Source organism: Melanaphis sacchari, unplaced genomic scaffold, assembly GCF_002803265.2.
Source record: "Melanaphis sacchari strain LSU unplaced genomic scaffold, SCAv2.0 Contig51_pilon_pilon, whole genome shotgun sequence".
Lineage (NCBI taxonomy): Eukaryota > Metazoa > Arthropoda > Insecta > Hemiptera > Aphididae > Melanaphis > Melanaphis sacchari.
Window position 1 is genome coordinate 1,084,051 of NW_020271353.1, and position 17,013 is coordinate 1,101,063.

Here is a 17,013-nt window from a genome sequence, read left to right on the forward strand (position 1 = left end):
ATTAAATAAGTAAAAATGTTTAATTATACAAATTTTTATAAGAATGAACGGTTACATATAAATATTTCTGTAAATATATAATATATTCATATATATAATTAAACTATTCATAAAAGTATTTAATTGGATCCGGAAATGGTACATTTTCAAATGTTAACTGATGCAACTAAATTGTTTTGGTATTTATACATTTTTATTTTAATACAATATTTCTATAGAAATTATCGATGATATTTCCTGGATAATTATAATACACGAAACACATACTAATAATTTTTACTTATTATTTATTTTCAATTTACCTAAAATTATAGTATATTATTTTAATGAATTATTAAATTTAACATTTACTTTAATAGTGCACATAATTATAATCTTATTTAAAGTATTGTGGTATTTACCCTAACTACTTGATCAAAAGTATTTTATTATTTTTCATTGATTAATAATGTTCTGAAAATGTTTTTCTATCACTTATTCAATAATTGCTTATAATTATTTATTTATTATAATTTGTTTGTAATTAGAATTAAAAATCTTGAAAATATACCGATAAATAGCTGTTTTTGCTTACCTACTGCAACATGTTTTGAAAACGTATGAATGATGAAATGATAAAATATTTACAAATTAGTGAAAAATGAGAAATTATCTAAACAAAAGTTGGTGTTATTTTAATAAGAGTGATAGAAATCTTGAATATTTCTTATTGAGAATTAAATATCTTGTTTTAATAAAAGCATGCATTTATTTGAAAATCCATTCCCTAGTAATAAAATATTTTTGAATGTTTCAGGGAACATATACAACTACAGGTTTTGATATGCAGAAATTTGAAGATAATAATTTTCCCAAGGTGTATTTTTACGGAAAATATAAGGGAACTATTAAGATAAAAACAATAAATAAAAAAGTAGTTGGTTGCTGTGTAGTTGAATTCAGTCTCTTAAGACCATGGGAAAAACCGATTTAATTTAATTTTTTTAAACAATAATATGTTATGTCATTGTTATGATAAAATCATAATGTTTATTAGTATTTTAATATTGTGATCATTGTCTGATATCATAGATAAGTTAATATATTTTATTATACTATCTAACATCTTTTTTTTAATAATATAGCGATAGACGCGGAGACCATTAGATAGGTTATTCCCCAGAATAATAAATATCCTGTAAGCAAATAATTATCGAGTACTTAGTGATTTTATTTTTAAAGGTCGCGAAAATGCAAACAATTTCTGCAATTGTGTATAATTTGACGGCTAAACATTTTTCTGTCTGGAAAAATCAAATAAAACCGTTTCAATAGTTTAAAAAGGCACTACAGAAAAACGTTCACGTCTCATCGAATATTTATTTATTTTTTCTGTTAAAAAGTGAATAACTTTGCTCAGGTCATACCGGAGAATGGTTTTTAATTTATCACGCCAGATGCGTGCTTTTAGTAGTAGGTGCTCAAATATGTGTACGACGCAATAGATGCGACGACATTTAACATTATGACTTTTAAAACTTTTAAAAATAGAGTTTTTCAAATCGTATTACAATCACAATTTTTCATGAATTTAACGATTTATTATTAATTGTATTTGATTAATAAAATATAAATGATTTGAAAAAATACAAAAATAATATTATTTAAACAAATACCATAATGACGATACGTTTAAATATTTGCTTAAATTCTTCATTAGCTTTCAACTTCATTTTTTAGTTATCAAAAATATTATTTATTACTGTATAGTTGACTACTGTGAGATCAATAGCCGTATAAATCAAAATTCCGAAAATGCATAATTAAACAATAACATGTTGTTAAATGTTTTATCAATAATGCAAAATTAAATTTTTCTTAACATTAAAGCATAGTTTTTATACTTGTTATATTTTAGTACCTTGAATTTATACCATAGCAAATGGCTTATCTTGAAATTCACAAATTAATTAATAAATTTAAATAACGGCATTTCTAATATCTTTGAAATTTACATAGTTAGTACAATTTAGCATTTATAGTTACGCTGTTATATTTTTTATCCTTTTGTGCCGCCATGTAATGTACTAATGTAATACAAAGCTACGTACACAATGAGTCTTTAAGAGTTATACGTTTAAATACGAATCTACCATATTATCAACTATAGTTATAGAGACTGCATGGCACCAACATTTACCAGCGGCCTAACGAATTGGCTTTTGTCACCATCGCTATTCGAAATATTTTGTGTTAAAAAGGAACAAAAAAAAAGATCACCGTGACCACCCGCTGCTCTATACACATCTGCTTTTACACACTTAGGAAGCAGCTGGACATCGGCGTCGAGCCGTCTGGTGTCCAAACAACTAAACGAAACGGTGTATCACCCATAACGTTTTGAATAAATATTCCTATAATAATGCGCAGTGCTTCGTCACAGCATCATTATTATTTATTATTGTTACATAGACGATCGTCTACGAATATTATATTTTAATTTCACTTCCACCGTACCATATTAGTATTATATACTTTAGGAGATAAGTTTTTCGACAATAGCCGAATTAGATCCTAGTGAAAAATGGCAAATGCCAAAATACAATATATTTAATACCTGTTTTTACCAATATTCAAAACGATAATATTGTTACGATGGATCTGCAACTCTTAATATATGTTTAATAATTGTCATTGAAACTCGCACGATTGAACGATAATCGTTACTATTTTACTGACAGCGGGTTGGCCGTAATGCGACGGTGCAGCCAAAGGGGTCAAAAATAAAAACGATTTCATCAAAGAAGGTATATATAGTAGTGACGTTTTGGTCATCGAGTCTCCGTGGGAACGCGTATTATGTTGGCAGGCATAAAGCAATAATGTTCGTCGCATTCCCGCGTCCCTCGTCCGTAGTCCGTACCCACTACTTTTCTTTTCCCCATATCGAGCATCGCATCGAACGCACACAATATTATAACATTCTGCGTGTAATAATATGCGCTGTAGGATCGTCGTGCGTTGTGTTGCAGCCGCCGAGAAATCTGGTTTCCAGAAATACGAAAACCACGCCCTTTGACCATCGACTCCCCAATCCCGCCACACACTACCGCGCACATACGCACTCACAAAACCCCGACGATCCCCCGCTCGTCGCGTCCAACCCGAACGGGCGCCCGTTTGTCTGCCGATTTCCGGCGGCGCGGTCGGTCGGCCGGTCGGCCGGTCGGTCACACGTGTGTACGGCTCGGGCATGAACGTTTTGTTGTGTTTATATGCGCACACAATGCACCGACAATACCCTCCGAAGCCCTGCGGCGATCATCATTTCACTATCAACTCGTTTTCGGTTTGGTCGTGCATTTGTGCAGCAGCAACGTCGCGCGCGTCTTTTACGCGTCACCGTCACATTTTCGTGTCCGCAGCCCTTTTGCACAAATAATATTATACGCTCGCGGGACCGCCAGTTAACCGTCTGAACGTTATTGTCACTATATACAACATAAACGCGGCTGGCTGGTACGCCGAACGGCGAAGTGCGTGTAACACGACATCCGTCCGCGAGTAATATGATACTGTGTTTTTTGGTCATAACACAGCTATATATTTTCGTCGTCGACTCAACGCACACGGTTTTTTTTCTGAAACGACGTCAACAGCATCACACTGCACCAGGTAAACCAGGATTCTTATACGTATTTATCACGATAATTCCATGACAGTACACCAAACGATACTAATTATAGTAGTTTGTACCCACGTTATATATATTATGTTCAATTATAATTTATTAGTATATTGCCAATTGATACAATTAATACATATAAATATTAAGTATAGTGGTCAAAACGAAAATCGTGTAATCAAAACGTCTTCACAAATAAATAATCCACTGTATTAAGGAGATTCGAAATCGACCGTTTGTAAAGAGTTTAATACAGGGAAATTTCCTGTGCGTTTGCGTGCGGGTCGTGTAAACGTGTTCGTAGTAACTAATATAAGTGATCATTATAGTGTGTGTGACTGTGTGTAAAATAAATCGCATGCACACACATGTCGATAACGCACTATACTATAATGAATTATTATGTTTTTCTTTTCTCGACAGTATCAATAGTTAGCCAAATGCGCAAACAAATCTAAATTTCGTATTGTCAGTCTAATGACAACCAAGACACATGTGTATTTACTGTAATAGGTATAAGTGCGTGCATTAAAATGAAAGTGATGTTAATGAGTGAGAAAATTAAAAAAATTCTTCGTGTTTAATGGTTTTAAGTAAAAAAAAAAAAACCTATTAGGAAATATTGAGCAGTTAACTTATACAAAAATAAATTAAATATTATTGAAGAATGTTAATGTATATGTAAATGTTACCCGAATTATCTAAATCATTCACTAACTACGTAAACGTAAAAATATTATGATAAATAAAAATCATGAACAAAATTTTATATTTAAAAATTATCATGAAAAACATATTGTGAATTTAATTTGCCCACATAATTTAGAGATGCGTTATCTAGCATAAGACAGTCTATTTTTGTAAAAATCATAGAAAATATTGAATCTCCTTAAATATTAAATTTATAAATACAAAAACAAAATAGACAACATTATAACAGATAACAAGTACATAAACCTTGGGTGTGAAAAACGATTTACGAAATGCATATAACTATTTTGATGTGTATACCGATTCACCTTCTATAATATAGGTATAACTTTATTGAAACAATATTTGAACTTTCTTTAGCAATGGATACGTTTTCACTAGGTTAAGATATACAAATGAGTAATAACTAATAATTATGCGTTTTCTTTAGATACGAGTATAGGTACCAGAGTATGCTAGTTGCCTCCCAAAATATACGAATCGCCCTCTTATCCTTATCTTAAATAAAAATTTAATACATACTAGCTGCCTCCGATGACCAGATATTTCATAATTATACACGAGTTGCCTCTCAAGAATTTTCACACTAGTTTCCTCTCGTGTAGAATTAAATAGTGGTTAATTTCACTTTAATACACACATAAGTTATAATTATAAAAATTAAGTTTACAATAAATTAATAACTTTTATTACTTTACATAATTATAGTTATTTAGAATTATTCAATATATTTTGACTTTTTTAAATTATTTAATATTTTATTATTATCAAAAATATTAAGTTTAAATGTATATATATATATATATATATACATTTATATTGAAAACAAAAATAAAAATTGGTAATTTAATAATGTTTTAGAATTGTGTATGGCTTTTTCAAAGTCAATACTTATAAATTATGTTTGGCTTAAAATTACAATCTATTTTTTAACACTACGAATTTAATAAAATAAATGTACCAGTATAATATGTTTTGTTCACTTAAATTTTTTAACAAAAAAAAAAGCAAGAGTTATGTAATAATTATTTATTAATCCATGAATAGTAAATAATTGACAAAAGTATTTGGTGAAATATTTGGATGTTCCATCTACAATATTTTTTAACGAGGAATCCCAAGTTAGTTTTAATAAAAAATAAAACGATTCCACTTTCTAAATCAATATGTTATAAAAATTGTGCATTTTTTTAAATAAAATCTATTTTCTCTAAAACATTATGAACTTAATTTTTCGTTTTAATTAAGTTTAATAAAATTAAATTACTAGTTAGGTATTATTTTTTTTGTGTAAAATACATCGGTATTTATAATAGTATTTATTTAATGCTGTCTTAATTCTGCATGTTATAACTTTGAAAACCTTTCACATAGTAATGAAAAATGATTGCTTTTCTATTTAAAAAGTTACTAATTTATTATCCATGAAATACTTGTTCAGGTAATGGTAACTACATGATTATTATAGTTCAACTTACTTTCGTTCAATTTTACTTTGTCATTTTCATCTACTTTTAAAACAATTATTAACATATTATTATATATAATAAAACCCTAACAAACAGGTATATTATATATACATATCAATATTAACCAATAACAATTTCAATATTAATTCAATGATAAGTAGTTAATGCTTATACAGACTAGACTTATTTAACAGATATTTTTACTAAACCGTCAAATGAATAAATATTGATATCTGCGGTAAAAGTCTAAAAGTTCACCTCCACGGTAACTAGTATTATATAAAAAGATAATTTAACAAAGTTTCTCATATTTAGACCATACTGAAATCTAAAATTCTAAAAAATATATAAGTATAATTTATTCTTATTTATAAATACCACAAATTTATTTACACCGTTTTAACATGAAAATTAATCGTAATCAACAATAATACAAATTTTTTTTTTATATGTTATCTTCAAAAAGATAATAGGCCACAATGAACATCTTCGTTTTTTTCTTAAGAATTCACTTTAAAAAAATACAAATTCGATAAATAAATAGAGCAATTAGCAATTACAATACATTTTTCTTTTATATAACTAAAACTTAAATATAATTAAATACATAATTATTATTCTTATATAAAGCAATAAATCGCGCAGTAAAATAATACAATATAATTAATATGTACATTTATAATTATTAAATATTAATAATATAATAAATACAATTTTTTTGACAAAAAATAATTCAATCTACAATATTACTAATAGTAACATAAATGATTGTATTATCAATAATAGTTTATTATAAAATACACTGTATAATATAGACTGAGTGCCAATAAGTTGTAGATGATTAGAGCCCAGAATTATATGCACTAAAAGTGTATTAAATATGCATGCATTTATGTACTGAGTATCATTCAAATATGCACTTTAAATATGCAAAATATGCAAAAAATTGATTAAAAAAATGTCTTTTATTTTCATTAAGTATAAATAAATAAAATCGAATAAAAGTTATGCACACACAGATCACGACGAATGTATGATTCACTAATATCTACTCAATAACAGATTACTTCTTGTCCTGATAGGTGTCAGATAAAATAAGAAAACGATTTTATCAAATTACATGGACTATAAATATAACTATAAATACGTTATTTTCATTAAAATAAGCAAAATATTACATATTTGCATATAAAAACCGTATATGTATATGCAATGAAAAAATTGTAAAATACAGAAATATACAGTACATATCAAAAAATGACAAAATAAAACTTTCTATTTAGGATCTATTGACTACAAATCAAACTTGTAGTTTACATAGTTATTTTTTGGACTATTCAGAAAAAACATGCAAATGCATATAAATCTGGACCCTATAGGTGATCATCTTGGCTCAGAATTTTTTTTGTATGCACTAATAAACATTAGTTTTATCATTGAATTCAAATTTAATACCAATGTTATAGGATATTACTTGATGGCGAAGTACGCTCAATCCCTACTAAACATCAAGTGATTAACAACTTTTTCTCCTTTCAAATTTGAAATTTCAAACGTAATTAACCAAGTTCCAATAAGAGGAAGATTATCTTTTTAAAACCACCATTTTTAATAGTAAATGCATCGTCCTAATAATAGGAAATTTATAAAACTTTTTAATAAACTAATAATAGTAATATAGATACAGAACAGCTTAAAACTTAAAAAATGTAATATATAAAAAAACAAAAATTAAAAATAAACATTCAATTTAAAAGTGAAATTAATTTTACTTCCACGTTATATTACATAAAGTAAATTTCATAAACAATAATCGATGACAATGATAGCTGATTCTATAATAAATAATTCATATATTATGCTTGAACTGTTTCGAACCTAATTATAAACAACGTTGACCTACGTTATAGCAGCATTCGCAAAAATGAACAAATAATATTAAAACTAGAATTAAAACCATACGTACTGATTTTGAACACTAATGCTTCCAAAATCTATGGTTTGATGTCAAATTATTCAAAAGGTAATAAGCTAATAACTAATGAAGAATTTATGTAGTTTTTTACTGTAGCTATAAATATGATGTATGTGTTATTTCAAACCAACGGTTAATATATTTTCTATTTAAATTTTAAATAATATTTTACAAGTGTATTTTGTGCACCATTTAACATTAACATACTTATAATTGTTTTGAATTTAGATACAATGATTATTTTACTAATATTATTGTCTATGCTACACACCGGATTGACGGCCATTGCCGGAAATGATGAAGTGGAAAAAAATTTACTTACAAAATTAGGTAAAATTTATACAATACAATTATCATAGCAATAATTATTTCAAGCACGACTAAGTGGAAATAATTGTATTGAATTATCGATTTATTGTAAAGGTTTAAGCCGAAGACCTGTGGTAAAGGAAAACATTAAGATACCATCTGCCACTATGGAGCTGTATAAATCGATGTTAGAACAAAATATGACAACACATTTTGCTCTTCCTGGTTTGCACACAACGTCTGCTAATACTGCTAGAGCTTACTTCAACAAAGGTAATAATGAATTGTTCATAAATAGTATACCAATGCTATTATTTTTTGACACAAAACATATAATACCTAAATTACGTACGAACAAGTAAATCAGTAATTATCTTATATTTATAGTATTTTTATCAAAATAAAATAAATTAATACTAATTTATAATGAATATTACATTATATTGAGCTACAGTAGAACATTGATTGTCCGAACTAATTAGGACCACACCTAGTTTGGATCCAGGAAATTGGTTTAAAAACATGTTTTTTAACATTCAATTATATGTTATTATGTATTTTTATTAATTATTATTATTATATTAAAACTATATTACGTATTTAGAAATATATAATTGTAAAGTACACAAATTTATGAAATTTTTTTGGCAAAATTATCCATTTTCATTTGACGATAAGCTATACGACACGCTTTTCTACAACTAAGTCTTGCAAACGTATAAGATAAAATAATTGTATTGGACAATATTCAATCTATTTTTCCAACCACTCAAGGCCAATATCAAACGCAACAAATGCTTTAATAGGTTTTTTAGATATACTCATACTTTCGTCACTACTACTATCGTCAGTTTCTTCGTTCCCGCTGTCATTTTAAAACAAAGAAATAACTTCACCATCATCTAATACTTGATGTCCTCGATCATTTACATAAGTCGATAGCCAATCAATAGCGTCATCGTAGTTACAGTCTTGATTCCTAAAATATCATTAAATAAATTTAAAAAAAACCATTAAGACTATTTAGATCGGTTTCTTTTTCGGCTTCCAACTCCTTAGAAGCAACCCACAATTTTAATTTTCCCATGCATTTTATAGATTTTTCTCAGTCAAATTATCCCACGCATCTACTACCAAGTAATAGCAATACTAATAATTTTGGAAATGCAACAATACTCTCTTCAGTGCCTTCATTTAATAAAAGTATCCTCAACATTTGTGTTCGATACATTCTCTTGAACTTTTCAATTACTTCCTAGTCTATGGGCTGACTCAAAGACGTAATGTGTGGTGGAAAAAATATGACTTGATATTCATAGACATATATGTATGAAGTGCGTTAATATAAATTAAAATAATGATAAAATCAGTAAACCGGCTGCGCGTGTATAAGAGCTTCAACGAATTTTAACGTTGGGATTCGAAAATTGTAGTTCGGATTAAGGTTCATATAACGGAGGTTAGAATAATCGAGGTTCTACTGTAATAAATTTTAGTAGAATATATTTAATGAATAATGAAATTAATTATTACGATTATATTTATACAGGATCAGCTCCAATTAATGCTAAGACTAAAAAATATAGACTACAGTTCGATATAGATTCCTTACCGGAACAAGACCAGGTTAAAGCTGCTGAAGTTCGTTTTACAATGAAGTATGATAAAGTACTACAAAATGAAGAATTTATTTATGTGATTATACATGATATAATTCAACCTGGCACAAAAGGTCTATCAAAACCTATTCTCAGGTATTTATAAACAAACAATCACTGTGGTAGATATAATTAATAGGTAACATTTATATACATTTCTAATTTTTATTAAATAATTATTAAATTGAGTCATATTTAAATTTATAGAGTTATCGATTCCAAATCAATTAATATGTCAACGATTTCAAAGACCGAAAGTTTTGACGTAACACCTTTTGTAGAAAGACTGTCGAAGAACAAGTTCAAAGATAACCATGGTATGTTAGTACAATGCGTCACGGAGTCTGGTAGTCACACACATTTGCTAAGCGTATTTGATTTTTTATCACCTGAAAATACATTACTATTGGTCTATACCGATGACGGAACAATTAGTAAGTATAATGCTATTTTTACTATAATGTTTAACCTGATATTGATACTTATTGCGATTATAAGTAAATAAAAACTAGGTATCCTAAATGTTTAAAATTTGTCCAGCTTTCCTAAACACAAAAAATATTCAATACGTTTAAACACAATTTCTAATTCAAAATTATTTCCTAGCACAACGCTACCATAAAACCATGATATATAGTAGTCTTAAAAGTCGTCAATATACTAAGGTCTACTTTATCTACAATTTATTCTATTTTTGATTATTATTTTACCGCCAGAAATAATGTTTTTAACTGCGTAATTTTTAAATAGTAAATAACGATTATGACTAATTTAATAACTATAAATTATAAATTATAACTAATTTATATTTTATTTGTGCTTCACTGCTCTACCTTTATTAAAACACTTCTTTATAATAATAATTAATGATTAATAAGCAATAACGTATTTACTTAAAAAAAGACATTCTTGCATTATTTAATAATTAATTTGTTCTCTCTAATAATATCATTAAGAATCAAATTTCTAAATATTCGAAATTAAAAAAACTTAAACTAAGGTTTTTAAGGACAAATTAAAAAAAAAAAAAATCATTTTTAGTTAAGCGTTATGATGAATTTAAATATATTTCCAGAAATTTTATCCGTTCACTAAAAAAGTCTGTTCAGTAGGCATGAGGTAGGTTTATTTTAGTAGTAACATAGATGGGATAGAATACCGTTAAACACGAAACACAACAGTAGTTCTATATCACAGTGTGAATTGTTATTAAAATATGTGATAAATTATAATTAATAATAATATTGTGTTATTGAATCGTTTTACAGGCGAGAAGAGCTCGATGGAACGGATATTGCAGCGGAGCAAACGGTCGACAGACGAAGTTGGAGGGTCGCAGAAGAAATCGAAAAAGAAGAAGATCTGTCAACGGTATTCGATGTATGTAGACTTCAAAGACATCGGGTTCAGTGATTGGATCCAAGCTCCTCCGGGATATAACGCGTTCTACTGCCATGGAGAGTGTACGTTTCCGTTGGCTAATCATATTAACGCGTCTAACCACGCGGTAATGCAAACGCTGATAAACTCGTATAATCCGGCTGCAGTTTCCCGGGCGTGTTGCGTACCGACCAAGCTGAGTACTCAGACATTGCTCTACGTGGACGACGATGGAAAGTTGGTAGTGAAAAACTACCCGGAAATGACCGTTGAGGAGTGCGGATGTAGATAATAGCGGTAGTTATGTACACGATGGCTATAATTTTCGATTCAACGTCATAACCTACCCACAGTAACTGTATTAAGATACCTGAACGTATACGTACATCTAGAATAATTTGCTAAGCATACTCTCTCACAATTATTTAAAATCTGATTTTTGAAATTTTATAATTATAATTAAATACCAAATTTTCAAATTCTTTTGATTTTTTGTACTTAAAATGGAATGCTCTGTGAAAATACAAACTATATTATAATTTGTAAAAATAGTCCAAGTAAAGTATAATAAATACTAGATCAAATATTAAATCTATCTTATATTTCTAAAAAACATTTTTAAATTCTATCATTCTTAATATAAAAATTTTTAAGTTCTATAATTTTTAATATAAACATTTTATTAACTAAGAAACAACTCGTTCAAAAATTAAATTAGATACATCGAAATGATAGGTATAATAATTGTTAATTTAATAAATTACAAAAAAAAGTGTATTCTAATTTAAAAAAAAATATAAGGTACGTTTATTTCACCACAAAACACTTTTTAAGTAATTTCAAAAATTTCAAAAATTTCAAAATAATTTTGTACTTAAGTTTACATATTTAAAAATTTCAAAAATTTAATAAATTATTAAGTGAAAAATTTGGAAAAACATACAAAGTGAATACATTTCATACCATCAAAAATTATCGATTCAATTTTAGTCCAAATATGATCGATGTGACTACATATTATTTAATGTACATAAATATATGCAATATACATATGTACACGTGTGTGCTCTTCAACTTAGTCAAAATTATTTAGCCTGAAAGATTAAAATAAAACCTATTTTTACTGTTTTAGCTGATACATCAATATAAATAAATATATATATAATACAGTGTAAACATCAGTATCAAATATTTATTTTTTTTTCAGTAACGAGTTAGTAATTCTGTACAAAAAAAATACTTGTAAATACATACAAATGGACATAATTGTAAAAAATAAATTATAAGTCTAGTCCAAAACAAATACAATTCCGTTTTAATGTTAAATAATCATGATGATTGTGTCTTAGACATATGTTTTGTATATTAAACATTTATACGACAACCTAACATGAATTTTTGTTACTATTATTTCTATTCCTATACATTTAAGTTATTTATTAATATTTTGTTTTCGTTGTTATTTTATTAAATGGTAATGTATACTTTATTTGAATAAATATTATTAAGTATAAAAATTTAACTGCATTGTACATTTTTTTTTTTATTACTATTATTTTTATTATTATTATTATTTTTATTAACTGTGTGTTTTAGAATCAATGGTTTATGATTCAAAAATGTAGATAAGCATTATTAAAAATATTTATTTTTAATATATCACTGTTATATATTTGTAACATCATAGAAGTAAGGATTTCCTAGCAATTTAAACTTTTCAAACTTTCCAATATTTAGTGTCTAAAATAAATATTAAATTAATTTAAATTTTACTAAAGGACATAAAGGACAGGAAAAAATTTATCTGGAGTTGCAATATGTATTCGTATACATACATAAATTAAATATATATAAAAAAAATTTATCCTGAATAAAAAAAAATGTAAAATTATTTCTTTAAAAATAATGTTAAAAAAAAAAACGAAATTTTATTTGAAGCAATCGTAGTACCTATAAATTATATTATTTTAAGTATAAAAATATAATTTCCAAACAAATTTTATTTCTTTTTTTAGATTAAATGTTAGAACTAAATTACATAAATATTTTATGGACTACAGCTCAAGCATAATATTATACTACTCTAAATGTATGATTATATTTTGTAATTCAAAATTGTCAATAACTTTTAATGTTAAAATACTTGATCGTTGTTGAAATTAAGTATCAACAAATTGATAATAATAAAAATATTTGTTCTCATTGAATATTTTTATTTGGTTAAATCAAAAACCATTTTTATGACTATAACTTGACTTTGGTAAATTAATATTCTGTTACATTTTTTAACATATAACTTGTATTTTTTAATACTACTTTAATGATTATCAATGTTTATATTAATAATACCCATAATTAGGTAATATATAAGCATGAAAGAGAGAATATCAAAATGACTATTTTATTTCATTTAAAAGCGTCTGGTATTTAATATTTATTAGGTAGGTAATTCAACTTACACGCCTTGATGATAGGCAATTTAATGTACAGTAATGAAAATAAGGATAGTGAATTTGTGGATAGGGCGGAGGGGCACTATGGTTTGATTCATAATATGGCCACGGGATACATTGTAAATAAAGGAACATACTTATAACTAATAAGCTATATAACTAAATCTGAGGCAGGTGAACAACTCATAAGTACCTATAGAAATACGTATATACTACCCACAAGTCTCGTTACAACAACATTAATGCAATTATTATACAATATAATATATGACGACTTAAAAAAAAAGCAAACTGAAATGAATAATAATAACTTCTCCATGACAATACATATTGTACCAATTCTACAATAAGTAATAGAATGACAAAAACGATGAAAAATGTATAACAATAGACAAGTTAATATACAAAATATACTAAGATAACATAAAAATAATAATTAATAAATTTTGCTAAGTATTCAAAAATAACATGGAATGTAAATTAATAAAAATAATAATGATAATAGTTAAATAAATATAGTAACTAAAATTTACAGCGATATAACTATATAGGTATTGAGAAAAGTTGGAAAGAGAATGAGTGATAGCATATAACTACAGATAACAATTGTATCAGTACAAAAGTCTGTGTATATAACTGAGCTCTATTTAACGCTAACGATAATGTTCGGTACGAATAGATAATATTTTTGAATTATAAAATTCTGAAATAATTAAATAACTAAAATCATTATTCCTTATAACGATTCAAACATACATAAAAAAAAATTGTAATGAGTATGTTTTTAGAACTTTAGTTTTCAGTATGAACTAGGTACTTTATGAGAAACTTTTTGTTAAATTTTCATACCTTAACTACAAAATATTAAACATTCTATAAATTACTTACTACATAAACGAATTTGTCAACTTTTATGATTTTGACATATTTTATCAAAATTTGAACTTCAATCGCTTATACAAACATCCTACTTGTATATTCTTAATATTTTTAAATTTCTATAAGAACAACTTATAATAGTCTAGTATAAATTAAGCTTTTTGACTAGAAATATTATAATTTATTATCAACATTGTTAAAACATATAAAAACAATTAAATTCTCTACATAAATAGTTTAAAATTAGTTCGAATATTTAAAAAAATTCATTGTCTACAAAATAGGTAGAACTAGGTACCATAAAATAATATTAGTACATATAAGTTAGAAAATTCAATGTTGTCAAAATTTGAGTTTTAATCGCTCATAAAAATTATTGTGACTTTAACCTTAACCTAGACTTTTTTCAATTTTTTTAAATAAACTTATGAGCATTCTTATATTAATTTTTAAAATTTCAAGTGATAATAAAATTAAAAATTGTATGAATATTAACTTACAAATTATTTTGTAGTTATAATATAATAAATTTTAATATTCATATATGCGCAAAATGTAATACAACTAATACAAAGTTCCTCAAAAGTAACACTTAAGTACTGAAACAAAAAATCTAAAAAATATACAAATACTATACGATTTCCCTAATAAACAATTGAAGTTTATAAGTTAGAACAAAATTAATGAAATTAAATATTTAAATAAAAAAATAGCTCTTTTAGTCATTTTGTTGTAAATTTTAATTATTCATGGAATTTGAAAATTTTACATATTTTATATACACAAGTACACATTGACATTTTTAAAACATTTATATAGTTGATACATTTTATGCTATTGCCTATCGATAACACGAACCTATTCGGTTATTTATAAACTGTTTTACAGTATAGGTAAGTCTATTTTGACTCAAAAATTAATAACATTAATATATACAATATTACAATAATTTCTTTACCTGAATATATGTTGAAGATTGAAACATTTTTAGCGTTCCAAATGGTAATGACAATTTTAAAAAAATTTAAAAACTCACATCACTATAAATTATAAAACTAATACAATCACCCTTCGCTCTGCAAAATCTGAAAAAATTTTAATTCTATTTGATGTACGGTTGATCTCATTTCTGTGGTTTTGTCCGTGGACGGAGGTTAATACTGGTAATTAACTAGGGCTCGGATTTTGTAACAAAATATATCCTTAAAAAAAAATTTTAAATAGCCAAAAAAAAGCAATAAAAAAAGTGTTTATTAAATTTAATTCTATAAAAAAAAAATTTTAATTACACATTAAATTAAGTATTAAAAACGGAATTTACAACCATATATTTAGACAAATCATTTTCGTTAAAACTCTATTGGGTCCTAATTTATTTGTATACACAGAAAATGACATTTTCACATCAACTGAAGTAATTGATACAATGATGCATATTTTACATACTGTTTCACATTAATATTTAGTGCAGTGCCATCATAAATGCTATTGATTTTTTGAAGTTCTGCATATCCATTATTCTTTGGAAAATTCAAAAAACACGGTTGCACTTTTTTAAAATCAATTTCACTACTTCAACTATTAACTCTCTCTAACTTGTTTTGTCATAATACGGTAACTTTATATTTTTTTTCAGCTTCGCGTTTTTTCAATTAGTATTTCTATAATATGTCTTTCTCTGCCAATATTATGTTGTTAAACATAATAATTTTTATCCGAATTAATTATGACTTCCTACAATTAACAAAATAGGTACAATATTTCCGTCTGTCATTAATACATTTTCACCAAATTCTCTCGATTTTTTTTAATTTCAAATTTTCTTTTTCATCTTTTGGCATTTTGACGATTAAATTTAACAGAACACTAAACCTCACTGACTGATTTTTACCAATCAAGTACTCGAACACGCTATAAAAATGTGCAGATATAGATTGGAATCGGATAATTTTCCCGAAGTCGTAAATAATACTGAAATTACGGTCATTTGATAAAACTACAATTTTGGCACAATAACGGTAGTTATTTTTAACAGTCGTCTATTTATTACTGGTTTTTTCGCTGATTTTATAATTTCCGTCAATAATAATACAGTCGAAGTATAATATACATAGAAACAATACGTTAACAAATTTGCATAACAATTGTAAAAAACTTAAGAAAAAATGAACCAAATGCGGGAGAAAAGCACGTTTTGTGGAAAAAAGCAAAATTGAAGTTAATTTCATTGAAATCGGTACGATTCAAAACCGTGTTTATGCACGAGAATATTTATCTTTCTGTCGCAATCCCATCAATAGAAGCATTTGCCACAAAATCCTAAGCCCAGTAATAACTTACTATTAACTAATAATAATTCTATAGCCAAGTGACAACAGCGCGAGAGTGCGAGACGTGCACGTATCTCGTTCCATCACATTATTTCCACGGTCATGTCATACCTCCCAACCCGCCGCTGAACCGTTCTAGCCGATAATAATATCATTAGATATCGTGCACTCGTGCGCAGTGAAGA

The 17,013-nt window shown here is 26.5% G+C and overlaps 1 protein-coding gene and 1 pseudogene across 1 annotated transcript; one reads left to right on the plus strand and one right to left on the minus strand.

The window, feature by feature from the left end:
- LOC112599459 overlaps positions 1-1,712 on the minus strand; it is a 9,509-nt pseudogene extending 7,797 nt beyond the window's left edge.
- Positions 1,713-3,151: 1,439 nt separating this feature from the next.
- LOC112599470 (protein decapentaplegic-like) lies at positions 3,152-11,625 on the plus strand. Its single transcript, XM_025346388.1, has 6 exons — positions 3,152-3,654; positions 8,048-8,149; positions 8,243-8,401; positions 9,678-9,882; positions 9,994-10,220; positions 11,055-11,625. The coding sequence occupies exons 1-6, from the start codon at positions 3,549-3,551 to the stop codon at positions 11,456-11,458; spliced, it is 1,203 nt and encodes a 400-aa protein (XP_025202173.1). The 5' UTR covers positions 3,152-3,548; the 3' UTR covers positions 11,459-11,625.
- Positions 11,626-17,013: the final 5,388 nt, after the last annotated feature.